This window comes from Oncorhynchus keta, chromosome 27, assembly GCF_023373465.1.
Source record: "Oncorhynchus keta strain PuntledgeMale-10-30-2019 chromosome 27, Oket_V2, whole genome shotgun sequence".
In the NCBI taxonomy this organism is placed as follows: domain Eukaryota; kingdom Metazoa; phylum Chordata; class Actinopteri; order Salmoniformes; family Salmonidae; genus Oncorhynchus; species Oncorhynchus keta.
Window position 1 is genome coordinate 30,311,783 of NC_068447.1, and position 17,757 is coordinate 30,329,539.

General features: G+C 44.7%; 1 protein-coding gene and 1 long non-coding RNA gene across 2 annotated transcripts; one reads left to right on the top strand and one right to left on the bottom strand.

The window, feature by feature from the left end:
- The first annotated feature begins 421 nt into the window (after positions 1-421).
- Positions 422-1,540, top strand: LOC118359774 (uncharacterized). Its single transcript, XR_004820745.2, has 3 exons — positions 422-519; positions 771-879; positions 986-1,540. It is a non-coding gene; the product is annotated as an uncharacterized LOC118359774 (long non-coding RNA).
- A 129-nt stretch (positions 1,541-1,669) lies between these two features.
- Positions 1,670-8,061, bottom strand: LOC118359773 (OTU domain-containing protein 3-like). The gene is made up of 8 exons (XM_035738491.2): positions 7,909-8,061; positions 6,945-7,254; positions 4,209-4,357; positions 3,958-4,070; positions 3,428-3,550; positions 3,181-3,310; positions 2,681-2,871; positions 1,670-2,445 (listed from the first exon to the last, which is right to left on the bottom strand). The coding sequence occupies exons 2-8, from the start codon at positions 7,151-7,153 to the stop codon at positions 2,281-2,283; spliced, it is 1,080 nt and encodes a 359-aa protein (XP_035594384.1). The 5' UTR covers positions 7,154-7,254; positions 7,909-8,061; the 3' UTR covers positions 1,670-2,280.
- Between the last annotated feature and the right edge of the window lie 9,696 nt (positions 8,062-17,757).

A 17,757-nucleotide genomic window follows, 5' to 3' on the forward strand; every position in this document is an offset into this window, starting at 1 on the left:
TATAAATAACTAGGTAGGATACTCAAGTGAGAGAGTAGTGTGGAGCCTTCCTCTCTTTCCTTCCTTCCTTCCTTCCTTCCTTCCTTCCTTCCTTCCTTCCTTCCTTCCTTCCTTCCTTCCTTCCTTCCTTGAATAACTCGTTAGAACGGTCTTTGCCTCGGCGACGGTCTTACTTTTGCAATCAGACGTCGCTTACAGCTGCCGTTGAGAAAACAGGAGGCACTGAAGTATTAATACTAATTGCCTTGCAAAGGTGAATTGCTGATTGCCTAGGAGAGGAGAAGCCACTCCCCCTCCAATACAGCCACTGATTAAGACAACACCAACAGTCACAAATTGCCCTGCCCCTTAATCCTGGTTGATGTGTCAACAATCATCTGCAATTAATAGCAGTCAGCAGTTCACACAGCAAGTAGGCTACTGGGAAGACAGGCAGCACTTAAAGTAGATGGCCCTAGCTAGCAAAAAGACAGTACTAGACAACAACAGTTGAAGACCAAAATTATACTTACCACTCCTGTAGGTACAGTATCATGATAATGAGAAACTGACTAAACTGCCCTTATTTGCTTTCATGGAATTGATGTATTTCACGATGACATGTGTTCTATCTATTAAGTTGTTTTAATAATTTGCTAGCTGGTCAATTTCAGACTTGCAAGCCAGTATACATTTGTTTAAAGATAATTTGATTTATGCAAGTGAAAATGCATGACAATAATGAAAATACAGTAGGCCTATAGCCTAACAAAATACTGTTTGTCCTCTAGCCTCCTATTCACCTCAGAGCCTAAAACTTTTGATACATTTATGCTCCTCACACACGTTGCTCTCAAGACCTACATGCCGCTAATCTTAACATCTGTCCATCGTGAAGAGGTACTCGCCACCTTCCAGATTCAGAAAATAATTGGTGTATTAACCTCAATCCATAATAATCCATAATGGAGATTTTATAAATGCAACTTGTGTTTTTTGTTTGCAGTGTGGACCACTGATGATGTCATACTATTTCATATGTACCCATGTTGTGACATCACACTACATAGAAAAGGAGAGGAGTCAGTCAGCATCCTGAACATTGATACTGCTCCTATCTACATTATCCACTGTGAAATGATCAATCAGTTTTAAAAACACTTGCAATGATGAGTATTGGCCAAATGTTGCCCAAAATATCAGATAAAATTACATTGCAGCCAACAACAATATACGCTATCTTGTATAATCTATTGAGGACATCTATTGATTCAGTGATATGTAACTTTTTGTGTGACACAAGCAAATTCACAGCGAAATTGAAGTTTTAGAGCTGTCATTCTCATTGAAAGCAAGTCAAAGAAGCACTACATCTGTTCTATGTGCACTATTTATATGCTTCCCGGTCTGAAGTTTTGTTTTTGCATACTTCAATTTTGTACAGCAGCTTCAAACAGCTTGAAAATACAATATTTTTGGTTATGGAAAAGATATTTCATAGCGGTTTAGATGGTACAATGATTCTCTACAATATACTTCTCTACATTAAACTGAAATTACACAAACTATTAGAATTTTTGCAAAGGGGAAATGGTGGAATTGATTTCTGCATAGTGCATCTTTAATCAAATCAAAAACAAACACCACAACCATTTTAGACAAAATATATCAAAAATATGAATAAATCAAATACTGTACATTTTTTCATTTATTGCCTCATTACATATCATACCAGACAGGGTGCATCACAATCATTCATCAGCAAATCTCCCAACTGAATAATTTCTTTAAGCTTGATTAATAATACTGTAACTACCATTAACCAGATAAAATATCAATTATTCACATACTGTATAATAATAATAATATCAACTACATCATTTCAGTATCATTCACAAAACATTTCATTCTGTTTACAATGATGATGTCTCTTCCCGTTCCTTTCTTCTTTGGCTGGAGTCAGAGAAATTCAACTCAAAACAAAAGCAAAGAGGAGCCCAAGATGTACTGCATGATCGTAGTGAAAAGCAGCCCTCATTCACCAGCATATAAAGAGTCTAGACAGTTTCCTCTTTTAGAGACGCACTATGTACACCATCTTGGGTCACTATCAAACACCCTCATAATCAACCACAACCCCGAACACATTCACACATAACCTATCGCAGGCACCATACATTTGCAAAGAAACTAAACAGTTTATGTAAGTCATCCGATGTGATTGAGATTGAAATTGATTCTGTGAGCAAAACATTGTAATCAGCCACCCGGTATAGCTTTATTTGGCCATGCTCTGTCTGTCTATATACTAAGTGTATTTAGAGCTGGCACTAGAGTGACAGGCTCCGAGAGGTTCTGGTTTTGGTCAGGTGTTCCTTTGCTTTGAAGAACCTTCTGTCGATGTCTTTCCTCCTGTCGCTTTTTCTTTTCCAAGCGCTGCTGCTCTTTCCTCTGCTTGTTTGAAGCCTGAGAGGTGTAAAAAAACAGGAGTCAAGATGAAAAGGAGGGACTTAAGTCCCTTCTCAATTGAATAGAGAAATGCAGGTCAATTTAATTTGGAACTTGAATTGAAAGTCACAGACTCAGAATACTTATTCAGAATTGGAATTTGAGTGGAGAGTCATGGTGTAGTGGTTCCTTACTTTCTGAATAAAATGTGTTAAAACACCTTAAAAATATTTATTTAACAATTACAATTTACCTTGGATGTGTGTATGTTGCCTCCATCTGGTGGTGCTTTGTGCTCACTGCACTCTGTCGCTGCCTGTCTACACGCTGAGCATGAACCAGAGGCACACTGGCCGTGACACACTTGGACAGCTAGCTCAGAATCCACCAGCCACTCAGCGTTGATGGTGGCGGCACTCAGCTGAAATAGATTCTCCTCTTCACCTGAGAGACATGGCACACAATACACATGGGGTCAGTTGCAGTGAATCTCCTGCATCAGATGTTCCTGTTGATCATTATCAAATGGTATTTGGATGGTCGCTCCCTCTAAAAGATGTAAATCCCCAAAATAGTCAATAAACATCAGTTGTATTTACTAGCAATGTTTATTATACACGGTAGGTGTAGACTGCAGATGAATGAAAGTTTTATATGAGTTGGGGTTAGAAAAGGACCTAAAACCTGCCCAAAACAGCTAGTAGACACCGATAATCACACTGCACTGGGGGAGAAGACAGAGGGGCCACTCACAGTTTGGGCCCCTGTTCTTCAGGGAACTTAGGATCACATTGTCCTCCTCGGAGGGGGTGGGCGAGGGGGCTTTCCGTCTGTCCCTCTGGCCGTCACCAAACTCACGCTGCCCACTCGAATTATGAAGATTCTGAAACGACACAAGAGAGGTGTAGGGGGAATAAGGAACATTTTATGAATAAGACTAATCCAATAAAATATTGAAATATTTGGGTGTGTTTTTAAATTAACCGCTTTTTTCCCGTACCTCTAAGCGCAGCTGAGCAGGGCTCTCAGAGTTGTCACCGATTGGTCGTACACTGTCGTAATGGTCTCCATAGCGATAGGCAATGTGTAGCTCTCGGCCAACCAGCTTCTCAGAGCCATTTATCTGAATTGAGAAAACATTATGAGTAGGGCTTATCAATAGTGGTATTTCATACGGTCTGTTACAATAGAAGAGGACTTCGGCTTAAAATACAGTACAGTGTGCTACAACGTGGTCTAGTGGTAGGACCACATATACCACCTGGCGACAGGGATTCACGCCTCTCCTCCCCAAATTTATATACTATGCCGTTTTATTATTTTTTTACTACATCCCCATCCACTTTCCCATTCTTTCATTTAAATAAAAATGTTAAACATTTTTGGTGATTCCAATCTCCTTTAAAAACAGATACATAAAATAAGTGTGAATTTCCCCTATTGTGCACTACTTTAGCTTTTATACAGCTATGCGTCTCTTGACAAAAGTAGTAAACTATATGGGCAATAGGGTGTCACTGAGCTTCCTACCTCCCACAGTGGGGTGTTGAGCTGGTGAATGACCACCTTGAGCTGTTGACTACGGGCGAACGCCACGATGGCATCATTGCCAGCAAACGTACCAGGCTGGGAGAGGTTTGACACTGAGAGGAAGAAAACAAAGAGAAATATCAGTGACAAGATCTTTAAAGACACACTCGCCAGGATGACTGGCATACCATCAAACACTTGGGCATCCCACAACATTTTCACATGGAAATAGCATTTGGTTTCTATCTTACAATGCTGGGCGAAGGGCACATCATCCTCCACAAAGGGCTCAAAGTCCTGCCGGTGTGCCATCATGTACTGCACAGTCTCCTGACGCAGGCGCAGGTGTCCTCGAGAGTGTCCCTCCAATTGGTCACCCAGAGCCCGGAACAGGCAGTTACTATAGAATGGACACACAGTATTAGTCAATGTTGTAACAGCCATTTATAAGAGCACTTTGGTTGCATTCCAGGCAGACTACATTTTAGAAGAGGACTTCTAGAAGTCCTCTTCTAGTCGGCTGGCCCTCGCTACATTTTCGTCGCCAGACCCACTGGCTCCAGGTCATCTACAAGTCCATGCTAGGTAAAGCTCCGCCTTATCTCAGTTCACTGGTCACGATGGCAACACCCATCCGTAGCACGCGCTCCAGCAGGTGTATCTCACTGATCATCCCTAAAGCCAACACCTCATTTGGCCGCCTTTCGTTCCAGTACTCTGCTGCCTGTGACTGGAACGAATTGCAAAAATCGCTGAAGTTGGAGACTTTTATCTCCCTCACCAACTTCAAACATCAGCTATCTGAGCAGCTAACCGATCGCTGCAGCTGTACATAGTCTATTGGTAAATAGCCCACACATTTTCACCTACCTCATCCCCATACTGTTTTTATTTATTTACTTTTCTGCTCTTTTGCACACCAATATCTCTACCTGTACATGACCATCTGAACATTTATCACTCCAGTGTTAATCTGCAAAATTGTAATTATTCGCCTACCTGCTCATGCCTTTTGCACACATTGTATATAGACTCCCCTTTTTTTTCTACTGTGTTATTGACTTGTTAATTGTTTACTCCATGTGTAACTCTGTGTTGTCTGTTCACACTGCTATGCTTCATCTTGGCCAGGTCGCAGTTGCAAATGAGAACTTGTTCTCAACTAGCCTACCTGGTTAAATAAAGGTGAAATAAAAATAAAAAAAATAAAAAAAATAAAAGATGTGGCATTGCATCAACCAATGATTGTGTGCCATGTCATAGATTACTCAGTCTGGCATCAGATTGCTAGATCATATAATACAGTGGGGCAAAAAAGTATTTAGTCAGCCACCAATTGTGCAAGTTCTCCCACTTAAAAAGATGAGAGAGGCCTGTAATTTTCATCAGAGGTACACTTCAATTATGACAGACAAAATTAGAAAGAAAAAAAATCCAGAAAATCACATTGTAGGATTTTTAATGAATTTATTTGCAAATTATGGTGGAAAATAAGTATTTGGTCACCTACAAACAAGCAAGATTTCTGGCTCTCACAGACCTGTAACTTCTTCTTTAAGAGGCTCCTCTGTCCTCCACTCGTTACCTGTATTAATGGCACCTGTTTCAACTTGTTATCAGTATAAAAGACACCTGTCCACAACCTCAAACAGTCACACTCCAAACTCCACTATGGCCAAGACCAAAGAGCTGTCAACGGACACCAGAAACAAAATTGTAGACCGGCACCAGGCTGGGAAGACTGAATCTGCAATAGGTAAGCAGCTTGGTTTGAAGAAATCAACTGTGGGAGCAATTATTAGGAAATGGAAGACATACAAGACCACTGATAATCTCCCTCGATCTGGGGCTTCACGCAAGATCTCACACCGTGGGGTCAAAATGATCACAAGACCGGTGAGAAAAAAATCCCAGAACCACACGGGGGGGACCTAGTGAATGACCTGCAGAGAGCTGGGCCCAAAGTAACAAAGCCTACCATCAGTAACACACTACGCCGCCAGGGACTCAAATCCTGCAGTGCCAGACGTGTCCCCCTGCTTAAGCCAGTACATGTCCAGGCCCATCTGAAGTTTGCTAGAGAGCATTTGGATGATCCAGAAGAAGATTGGGAGAATGTCATATGGTCAGATGAAACCAAAATCTAACTTTTTGGTAAACTCAACTCGTCGTGTTTCGAGGACAAAGAATGCTGAGTTGCATCCAAAGAACACCATACCTACTGTGAAGCATGGGGGTGGAAACATCATGCTTTGGGGCTGTTTTTCTGCAAAGGGACCAGGACGACTGATCCGTGTAAAGGAAAGAATGAATGTGCCATGTATCGTGAGATTTTGAGTGAAAACCTCCTTCCAGCAGCAAGGGCATTGAAGATGAAACGTGGCTGGGTCTTTCAGCATGACAATGATCCCAAACACACCGCGAATGGCTTCATAAGAAGCATTTCAAGGTCCTGGAGTGGCCTAGCCAGTCTCCAGATCTCAACCCCATAGAAAATCTTTGGAGGGAGTTGAAAGTCCGTGTTGCCCAGCAACAGCCCCAAAACATCACTGCTCTAGAGGAGATCTGCATGGAGGAATGGGCCAAAATACCAGCAACAGTGTGTGAAAACCTTGTGAAGACTTACAGAAAATGTTTGACCTCTGCCATTGACAACAAAGGGTATATAACAAAGTATTGAGACAAGCTTTTGTTATTGACCAGATACTTATTTTCCACCATAATTTGCAAATAAATTCATTAAAAATCCTACAATGTGATTTTATGGATTTTTTCCCCCCTCATTTTGTCTGTCATAGTTGAAGTGTACCGATGATAAATTACAGGCCTCATCTTTTTAAGTGGGAGAACTTGCACAATTGGTGGCTGACTAAATACTATTTTGCCCCACTGTATGTGGTTAGCTGATATAATAAATACCTATTCAGGCGTTTATAGGTCTGCCAGGTGTCTGCAATGTAGTCAGACCTTCTCTCTCTGAATCTTACCCATCTCCAGGCACCTCTCTCAGTTTGAGCCCCAGCGCTTGGAGCTGGTTGGAGAAGCTGACAAACTCCTCTCCCTCGTCCCCGTCCTGGGGCCGGTTCTTGCGGTCCTTGGCGATTGCCCTGCGAGTGACCCGCTCATCCCGCTTTCGCTCTGCATCACACTTTCTGTTGCTGCCACGCAGTGGCTTTCCTGTCTGCTTCCTAGACATGGCTGCCCTGCCTACAGACACAGATCTCTACAGATGCAAGTAGATCTCTGTCCGTCACTCACTGGCAAATGTAGTTGGGTTACTTCCACACAGGTGGAATCCTGTGTTTCAGAAAGAAGAGGGAAAGAATAGAGATGAGGAGAGTTTGAATGTTACTTAGATGAGCTACACGTGACAACTTAGTTACTTCCACATTTCACTGACACGGATTGGTACAGTAGCCAGCTACAAAAAAAATATGGTTAGGATTAGCTAGTTGTTACACAGTCCGTTTAGTCAGTTGATATACGTGGCACAGCACGCACTTGCAACTCTACATGGGTTAGCTAATTATCTACAATGTGATAAGGACAACCAAAGATATCTACTGACCAGTTGTATTAGCGTGGTGTCTAATGCCGTAGCTGTCATGCGAGCTAGCTAGCTGGTAGATCTGGCATCCTGAATAACAGCAACAGCTGATAGGGTTTGATTTCGACTAGCTAGAGAGAGCCTACTGTACTGGCCAGGTTTGACGTAAGCTAGCTAGCTAATTATATCGGATAAGTAACTCGTTAACTAGCAACTGTTATGCTAGCTGAATATGACTGCTAGTTAGGTTAGCCGACTACTTAGCTAGTTAGCTAACTTTAACGTTAGGTAGTTTACGAAAGTCAGCGGTTAATGCTAATAGCGTTCTCATTGATTTGGAGTTAAACACAACAGTGATTAAATGTCAAGCAACCAGAATATAAGGAACATAACACGTTACTCACATTCTACAGGGTGCATCCAATGATACGCAAACCACGTCCTATACGGCAGTACGTTCTTTCGTTTAAACTAAATAAGATCTGGCTCATGAGTTTGTTTACAATTCATGTTTAGCACTTCCGGGACTCGTCGTAAGAGTACGGAAGCCTGAGAGCATCAGACTTTATACATTACCGTCCAAATGTATAACTGTCAACGAAATACAATACTTACCCTTTTATTAAAAATCCTATCAATTTGTAAAACGTTTAGCTCACCTTAAAACCCCTACTTTCAACTGTCTTGAGAAATGTTCATTACTTGAATTTCACTAAGCAAGAATGGTGTAGCTAATGTTGGGAAAAATAGGGGACAAAGTAGGGCATTTTTACAGGGAAGGATGACCACTGTATAGGCCTAATTCACTATTTTTACGACATTTACATAATAGTCATTGTGCAGACTAGGCCTACTTATTAAAGTTGGTTATGGTAAAGTTCAGAACAAGCTTTCTATGCTATAACAAAGTGTTGCATGTCTATCAACTGAGATATGAAAACAGCTGGTACATGGCGATCAACAGTTATCAAGTTAACAAGCTCTGAATTATGTTAATGTCTGAAATCTGCGTCTTTCAGTGTATGACTCAAGATAAAGTGGGAGGGTGTGTTATGTGTTGTAAAGGGAAAAGACTGCACTTTATTATCACTCTCTTTTCTCCTCTCCTCCATTCTCCTCTTAAAAATCTGTTATATTTTGAAACACCACAATGCAGGCCCTCTTCTCCAATTCGCTCCTCCTTATGACAGAATGCAGTTGGAAAGAGTTGTGTGGAGGAGGAGTGGGTTGAGGAGGACAGAGAGTGTTTGCTATGTAGAATTATATCAGACAGTGTCAAAGAAGTCGCCTCAGGGCCTAAAAATGCATCAGCAGGCATTGAAAGGAAATAAGAATATATAGATCACAAAAACAAGAAAACACAGTCAAGTAAATACTTTCCCAGTTGTAATAAAGATTTACATTAGAAACTACAACGATGTGTTCTGGTTTACATGGTACGAATGTATTTGCTTGTATTTATTTATGCACTGACATCTTGTACATAAAACAGCTATCTGCTTTGTTTAAATTCCCATATGAAGGGACGTCCTATACCTGCTCTACTCATTACCTTAGTCTTATACGAGGAGGTAAGGATCAACAACAAGGTTAACATGATGCCCCTTTGACTAAGTGTAGCCTACATAGTTTATTGTTAATCTACAACTCTCATCTCAACAAATAGTGTACATTACTGAAGTACATTCATTCCAGTACATACAGTCTGAACACACTTTACAGAGAAGTACAATTTATAAATAAAAATAACACCTGCTCTTTACATAGACTGACATGGTGAATCCAGGTGAAAGCTGTGATCACTTATTGATGTCACTTGGAAAATCCAGTTCAATATGTGTAGATGAAGGAGAGGAGGCAGAAAAAATAAGGATTTAGTGTACCATCCAGAGGGTGAAAGGGCAAGACAAAAATGTAAGTGCCTTTGAACAGGGTGCACTAGGTTGTGTAAAGAACTGCAACGCTGGGGTGTTCCTAATGTTTGGTATAATCAAATCAAATCAAATGTTATTTGTCACTTACACATGGTTAGCAGATGTTAATGCGAGTGTAGCGAAATGCTTGTGCTTCTAGTTCCGATAATGCAATAATAACCAACGAGTAATCTAACCTAACAATTTCACAACAACTACCTAAAGGGATGAAGAATATGTACATAAAGATATATGAATGAGTGATGGTACAGAACAGAATAGGCAAGATGCAGTAGATGGTATCGAGTACAGTATATACATATGAGATGAGTAATGTAGTGTATGTAAACATTATATTAAGTGGCATTGTTTAAAAAGTGGCTAGTGATACATGTTTTACATCCATTTTCCATTATTAAAGTGGCTGGAGTTGAGTCACTATGTTGGCACAAGCCACTCAATGTTAGTGGTGGCTGTTTAACAGTCTGATGGCCTTGAGATAGAAGCTGTTTTTCAGTCTCTCGGTCCCTGCTTTGATGCACCTGTACAGACCTCGCCTTCTGGATGATAGTGGGGTGAACAGGCAGTGGCTCGGGTGGTTGTTGTCCTTGATGAACTTAATGGCCTTCCTGTGACATCGGGGGCTGTCGGTGTCCTGGAGGGCAGGTAGTTTGCCCCTGGTGATGCGTTGTGCAGACCTCACTACCCTCTGGAGTGCCTTACGGTTGTGGACGGAGCAATTGCCATACCAGGCTGTGATACAGCCCGACAGGATGCTCTCGATTGTGCATCTGTAAAAGTTTGTGAGTGCTTTTGGTGACAAGCCAAATTTATTCAGCCTCCTGAGGTTGAAGAGGCGCTGCTGCGCCTTCTTCACCACGCTGTATGTGTGGGTCGACCAATTCAGGTTGTCCGTGATGTGTACGCCGAGGGTCTTAAAACGTACTACCCTCTCCACTACTGTCACGTCGATGTGGATAGGGGGTGCTCCCTCTGCTGTTTCCTGAAGTCCACAATCATCTCTTTTGTTTTGTTGACGTTGAGTGTGAGGTTATTTTCCTGACACCACACTCTGAGGGCCCTCACCTCCTCCCTGTAGGCCGTCTCGTCATTGTTGGTAATCAAGCCTACCACTGTAGTGTGGTCTGCAAACTTGATGATTGAGTTGGAGGCGTGCATGGCCACGCAGTCGTGGGTGAAAACAGAGTACAGGCTCATAACGCTCATAACGCACCCTTGTGGGGCCCCAGTGTTGAGGATCAGCGGGGTGGAGATGTTGTTACCTACCCTCACCACCTGGGGGCGTCAGGAAGTCCAGTACACAGTTGCACAGGGCGGGGTCGAGACCCAGGGTCTCGAGCTTGATGACGAGTTTGGAGGGTACTCTGGTGTTGAATGCTGAGCTGTAGTCGATGAACAGCCTTCTCACATAGGTATTCCTCTTGTCCAGATGGGTTAGAGCAGTGTGCAATGTAGTTGCGATTGCTTTGTCTGTGGACCTATTGGTGTGGTAAGCAAATTGGAGTGGGTCTAGGGTGTCAGGTAGTCTCTCAAAGCACTTCATGATGATGGAAGTGAGTGCTACGGGGCGGTAGTCGTTTAGCTCAGTTACCTTAGCTTTCTTGGGAACAGGAACAATGGTGGCCCTCTTGAAGCAGTTGGGAACAGCAGACTGGGATAAGAATTGATTGAATATGTCCATAAACACACCAGCTAGCTGGTCTGACCATGCTCTGAGGACGTGACAGGGGATGCCATCTGGGCCTGCAGCCTTGCGAGGGTTTACACGTCTAAATGTTTTCCTCACGTCGGCTGCAGTGAAGGAGAGTCTGCATGTTTTGGTAGCGGGCCGTGTCAGTGGCACTGTAGTGTCCTCAAAGAGAGCAAAGAAGTTGTTTAGTCTGTCTGGGAGCAAGACATCCTGGTATACTCAGTGTGTGTATGTATATACAGTACCAGTCAAAGGTTTGGACACATCTACTCATTCAAGGGTTTTTATTTATTTTTACTATGCTCTACATTGTAGAATAATAGTGAGACATCAAAATGTTTAAATAGCCACCCTTTGCCATGATGACAGCTTTGCACTCTCTTGGCATTCTCTCAACCAGCTTCATGAGGAATGCTTTTCCAACAGTCTTGAAGGAGTTCCCACATATGCTGAGCACTTGTTGGCTGCTTTTCTTTCACTCTGTGGTCCAACTCATCCCAAACCATCACAATTGGGTTGAGGTCAGGTGATTGCGGAGGCGAGGTTGTCTGATGCCGCACTCCATCACTCTCCTTGGTCAAATAGCCTTTACACAGCCTGGAGGTGTGTTTTGGGTCATTGGCCTGATGAAAAACAAATGATTGTCCCACTAAGCACAAACCAGATGGGATGGCGTATCACTGCAGAATAATGTGGTAGCCATGCTGGTTAAGTGTGCCTTGAATTCTAAATAAATCACAGACAGTGTCACCAGCAAAGCACCACCATACCATCACCCTTCCTCCTCCATACTTCACGGTGGGAACTACACATGCGGAGAGCATCCGTTCACCTATTATGCGTCTCACAAAGTGTTTAGAACCAAAAATCTCAAATTTGGACTCATCAGGCCAAAGGACAGATTTCCACTGGTCTAATGTCCATTGATCGTGTTTCTTGGCCCATGCAAGTCTCTTCTTCTTATTGGTGTCCTTTAGTTGTGGTTTCTTTGCAGCAATTCGACCATAAAGGCATGATTCATGCAATCTCATTTTAACAGTTGATGTCGAGATGTGTCTGTTACTTGAACGCTGTGGAGCATTTATTTGGTCTGCAACCTGAGGTGCAGTTAACTCTAATGAACTTATCCTCTACAGCAGTGGCACCTCTGGGACTTCCTTTCCTGTGGCAGTCCTCATTAGAGCCAGTTCCATCATAGAGCTTGATGGTTTTTGCGACTGCACTTGAAGAAACTTTCAAAGTTCTTGAAATGTTCGTCATTGACTGACCTTCATGTCTTAAAAATGAATGATGGACTGAATGAAACCAAACATTAGGAACATTAGGAACACTGATATATACCACATATGTCATACCACTCATATATACCATGCTGTAACCCCGGATAAAGCGGCGACAGAAGTTGGCAAACCCCAGGAAGCGTTGCAGCTGCACCCTGGAAGTAGGCTGGGGCCAATCCACCACCGCTCTCACCTTCCTGGGATACATTTGCACACGCCCTGTGGCGATGATGAGACCCAGAAATGTGATGGTGGAACGATGGAACTTGCACTTCTCTGCTTTTACAAACAGCTGGTTCTTCAGGAGGCGTTGGAGAACCTGTCGGATATGGAGCACATGTTCTTGGATGGAACAGGTGAAGATGAGGATCGCATTGAAGTAGACGAAGATGAACCGGGTCAACATGTAGTGAGGAACATCATTGACCAGAGCCTGGAACACAGCAGGGGCGTTGGTAAGGCCAAAAGGCATGACCAGATACTCGTAGTGACCGCTGACCATGTTGAAGGCGGTTTTCCACTCGTCCCCTTCCCGTATCCACACCAAGTTGTAGGCGTTCCGTAGATCCAGCTTGGAAAACACAGTGGAGCTGCTCAAAAGCCGAGGAGATGAGTGGCAGCGGGTAGCAGTTCTTCACTGTTATGTCCTTGAGACCCTGGTAGTCGATGTACGAGCGCATCGTATCCTTCTTCTCCACAAAAAAAAAGAACCCTTCGCCAGTGGGAGAAGAAGGACGGATGAATCCTGTAGAAAGGGAGTCCCTGATGTAGGTCCCCATCGCCTTGGTCTCTGGTCCTGACAGAGAGTACAGTCGTCCTCGGGGCGGAGTCGTGCTAGGGAGAAGGTCAATCCTGCTGTCATGAGGTCAGTGCGGCGGGAGCGAAGTAGCCAGCCCTTGCTGAACAATTCCGGCGGTACTGGTACTCTGCGAGAATGGCGGAGAGGTCCAGGGCACCTTCCGAGCCCCCAGGAAGACGTCCCGGGGCAGGTTGTGCTGACATCAGGCAATGGGCATGGCAGAACAGGCTCCAGCCCAAGACGGCACCAGTAGACCAGTTAATTTATAAGAAACATTACTGTGCAGCCGTATTCATTGATCTGGCCAAGGCTTTCGACTCTGTCAATCACCACATCCTCATCGGCAGACTCGACAGCCTTGGTTTCTCAAATGATTGCCTCGCCTGGTTCACTAACTACTTATCTGATAGAGTTCAGTGTGTCAAATTGGAGGGTCTGCTGTCCGGACCTCTGGCAATCTCTATGGGGGTGCCACAGGGTTAAATTCTTGGACCGACACTCTTCTCTGTATACATAAATGATGTCGCTCTTGCTGCTGGTGAGTCTCTGATCCACCTCTACGCAGACAATACCATTCTGTATACTTCTGGCCCTTCTTTGGACACTGTGTTAACAACCCTCCAGGCAAGCTTCAATGCCATACAACTCTCCTTCTGTATCCTCCAATTGCTCTTAAATACAAGTAAAACTAAATGCATGCTCTTCAACCGATCGCTGCCTGCACCTGCCCACCTGTCCAACATCACTACTCTGGACGACTTTGGCTTAGAATAGGTGGACAACTACAAATACCTAGGTGTCTGGTTAGACTGTAAACTCTCCTTCCAGACCCACATCAAACATCTCCAATCCAAAGTTAAATCTAGAATTGGCTTCCTATTTCGCAACAAAGAATCCTTCACTCATGCTGCCAAACATACCCTTGTAAAACTGACCATCCTACCAATCCTCGACTTCGGCGATGTCATTTACAAAATAGCCTCCAATAGCCTACTCAACAAATTGGATGCAGTCTATCACAGTGCAATCCGTTTTGTCACCAAAGCCCCATATACTACCCACCATTGCGACCTGTACGCTCTCGTTGGCTGGCCCTCGCTTCATACTCGTCGCCAAACCCACTGGCTCCATGTCATCTACAAGCCCCTGCTAGGTAAAGTCCCCCCCTTATCTCAGCTCGCTGGTCACCATAGCATCACCCAACTGTAGCACGCGCTCCAGCAGGTATATCTCTCTGGACACCCCCAAAACCAATTCTTTCTTTGGCCGCCTCTCCTTCCAGTTCTCTGTTGCCAATGACTGCAACGAACTACAAAAATCTCTGAAACTGGAAACACTTATCTCCCTCACTAGCTTTAAGCACCAACTGTCAGAGCAGCTCACAGATTACTGCACATGTACATAGCCCACCTATAATTTAGCCCAAACAACCTTTTTCCCTACTGTATTTATTTTATTTATTTATTTATTTATTTGGTCCTTTGCACCCCATTATTTTTATTTCTACTTTGCACATTCTTCCACTGCAAATCTACCATTCCAGTGTTTTACCTGCTATATTATATTTACTTTGCCACCATGGCCTTTTTTTGCCTTTACCTCCCTTATCTCACCTCATTTGCTCACATCGTATATAGACTTGTTTATACTGTATTATTGACTGTATGTTTGTTTTACTCCATGTGTAACTCTGTGTCGTTGTATGTGTCGAACTGCTTTGCTTTATCTTGGCCAGGTCGCAATTGCAAATGAGAACTTGTTCTCAACTTGCCTACCTGGTTAAATAAAGGTGAAATAAATCAAATAAAATAAAAATTTGGGGATTGTGTCGCTAGAGTCAGGAGAATCTCAATACCACAGGAATCTGAGGGGACTTGATGAGCAGGAACTGGATAGCCTCGTTGAGGTTCCCTGACACACATAGAACCTCGGGTTCTCTCGGCAATGAGACTGTCGGAGACTTCAAGGATGACTCGAAGGCAAGGGTAGGATCCCTGGGCGTGCGAGCAAAATCCAATTTCCTCTCCCTCCATTGTTCCCGTAATCGCCCATCCATATGGATGGTCAAAGCGATGAGGTCATCTTTGACTTCCTCCGAGACGCCGGGAAGGAACATATTGAACAGTGCATCTTGATTCCAAGCACTCTCCGCTGCCAACGTGTGGAAATCCACCGCATAATCAGCTACACTGCGGGAGTCCTGCTGAAGCTGGATTAGCTTCTAGGCAGCCTCTCGCCCGGAGAACGGGACATGAAAAACCTGTCCCACTTCTCCCACGAACCCCTCCAGACTACTGCATATGGCCGACTGTTGTTCCCACACCGTAGTAGCCCAGGTGAGAGCACTCCCGGACATCAGAGTGATGAGGTAGGCTATCTTGGAATGATCCAAGGGGAAGGAGGAGAGCTGAAGCTCAAAGACGAGGGCACACTGAGCTAGGAACTCCCGACAGGTGCTCGGCTTTCCATTGAAGTTTTCCGGAGGAGGTAAGCGAGGCTCCCGAGAAGGTGGAGTGACTGATGAGACAGTGCTGCTAGCAGCTGAGTCTCTGAGGATCTGTGGGGTTACCACTGTGGTAGGCGCCCTCCCAGACAACCCGTGGAATTACTCCAGCAAACTGTCCAACGCCCGGTCATGGTATTCAGCCAAAGTTTGGACCCTCTCCACAAGGTCACGAAGCAATTCCTTGTGCCTACCAATGGTGGCTCCCTGGGTGGAGATGACATTGAGCAGCTGGCCCTGGTCTGCAGTCATGGCCAGTTTGTGCTATCAGGTATGAAGGTAAAGCCCAGATGCAGACAACGTCGAATTAACAATAGCTTAATTATCCAACAGGGGCAGGCAATAGACAGGTCAAGGCAGGCAGGGGTCAGAAAACCAGAGGTGGAGAAACGATACCGGATGGCAGGCAGCCTCATGGTCAGGGTAGGCAGAGGTCAATAATCCAGAGGTGGGACAAAGGTTCAGGTCGGCAGGCAGGCTCAGGGTCAGGGGCAGGCAGAGTGGTCAGGCAGACGGGCTCAGAGTCAGGACAGGCAAGGGTCAAAACCATAGACAATCACGAAACAAATCAGTGTATGACATATACAGTTGAAGTCGGAAGTATACACACACTTAGGTTGGAGTCATTAAAACTAGTTTTTCAACCACTCCACAAGTGTCACGTTCTGACCTTAGTTCTTTTATTATGTCTTGGTTTTAGTATGGTCAGTTGGGTCTATTCGGTGCCACCTCCACGCACCAGCCCTCTGGTGGCAGCCCTCCGGACCAGGCTGTCTCTCCGTCTCCTCCCTACAGGTGCTCCCGCCTGTCCAGTGCTGCAAGAGCCTTCCTCCTGCCCAGTGCTGCCAGAGTCTCCCGTCTGTCCTGAGCTGCCAGAGTCGCCCGTCTGTCCTGAGCTGCCAGAGTCGCCCGTCTGTCCTGAGTTGTCATAGTCACCCGTCTATCCTGAACTGCCATAGTTGCCCGTTTGTCCTGAGCTGCCAGAGTCACCCGTCTGTCAGGAGCTGCCAGAGCCGCCAGTCAGCCAGGAGCTGCCAGAGCTGCCAGTCAGCCAGGAGCTGCCAGAGCCGCCAGTCAGCCAAGAGCTGCCAGAGCCGCCAGTCAGCCAGGAGCGGCCAGAGCCGTCAGTCAGCCAGGAGCTGCCGGAATCGTCCTTCACTCCGGTGGTGCCGGAGTCTCCCGCCTGTCCGGTGCTGCCGGAATCTCCCGTCCATTCGTCCGGTGCTGCCGGAATCTCCCGTCTATTCGGGGCCCGTGGCTTGGGTCCCCAGTCCGAGGTCGGCGGCGAGGGTCGCCGCGTTAAAGAGGCCACGGATGCGGGTAGAGAGGCGGAGAAGGACTATGGTGGAATGGGGTTCACGTCCCGCGCCAGAGCCGCCACAGCGGACAGACACCCACCCAGACTCCCCCTATAGGTTTAGGTTTTGCGGCCGGAGTCCGCACCTTTGGGTGGGGGGGATACTGTCACGTTCTGACCTTAGTTATTTTATTATGTCTTGGTTTTAGTATGGTCAGGGTGTGAGTTGGGTGGGTTGTTTATGTCATTTATTCTATTGATTTGGGATTGCTGTGTTCGGCCTGGTATGGTTCTCAATCAGAGGCAGCTGTCAATCATTGTCCCTGATTGAGAAACATACTTAGGGAGCCTGGTTTCACTTTTGAGTTGTGGGTGTTTATTTTCCATGTTAGTGTTGGTGCCACACGGGACTGTTTCGGTTTGATTACTTCACGTTTATTATTTTGTTCAGTGTTCATTACTTTATTAAAACACATGAACACTTACCACGCTGCGCTTTGGTCCTCAACTTCTTCCACCACAGACGATCGTTACAACAAGTTTCTTGTTTAACAAGCTATAGTCTTGGCAAGTCAGTTAGGACATCTACTTTGTGCATGACACAAGTAATTATTCCAACAATTGTTTACAGGCAAATTATTTCACTTAACATTCACTGTATCACAATTCCAGTGGGTCAGAAGTTTACATACACTAAGTTGACTGTGCCTTGAAACAGCTTGGAATATTCCAGAAATTGTGTCATGGCTT

Coding starts and splice junctions, on each gene's coding strand:
- LOC118359773 (XM_035738491.2), bottom strand. CDS start 7,153: ATGTCTAGGAAGCAGACAGGAAAGCCACTGCGTGGCAGCAACAGAAAG. Junction 2,872..3,180: donor GAAGAACAGGGGCCCAAACT/GTGAGTGGCCCC, acceptor CATGTCTCTCAG/GTGAAGAGGAGAATCTATTT. Junction 2,446..2,680: donor GCAACATACACACATCCAAG/GTAAATTGTAAT, acceptor TACACCTCTCAG/GCTTCAAACAAGCAGAGGAA.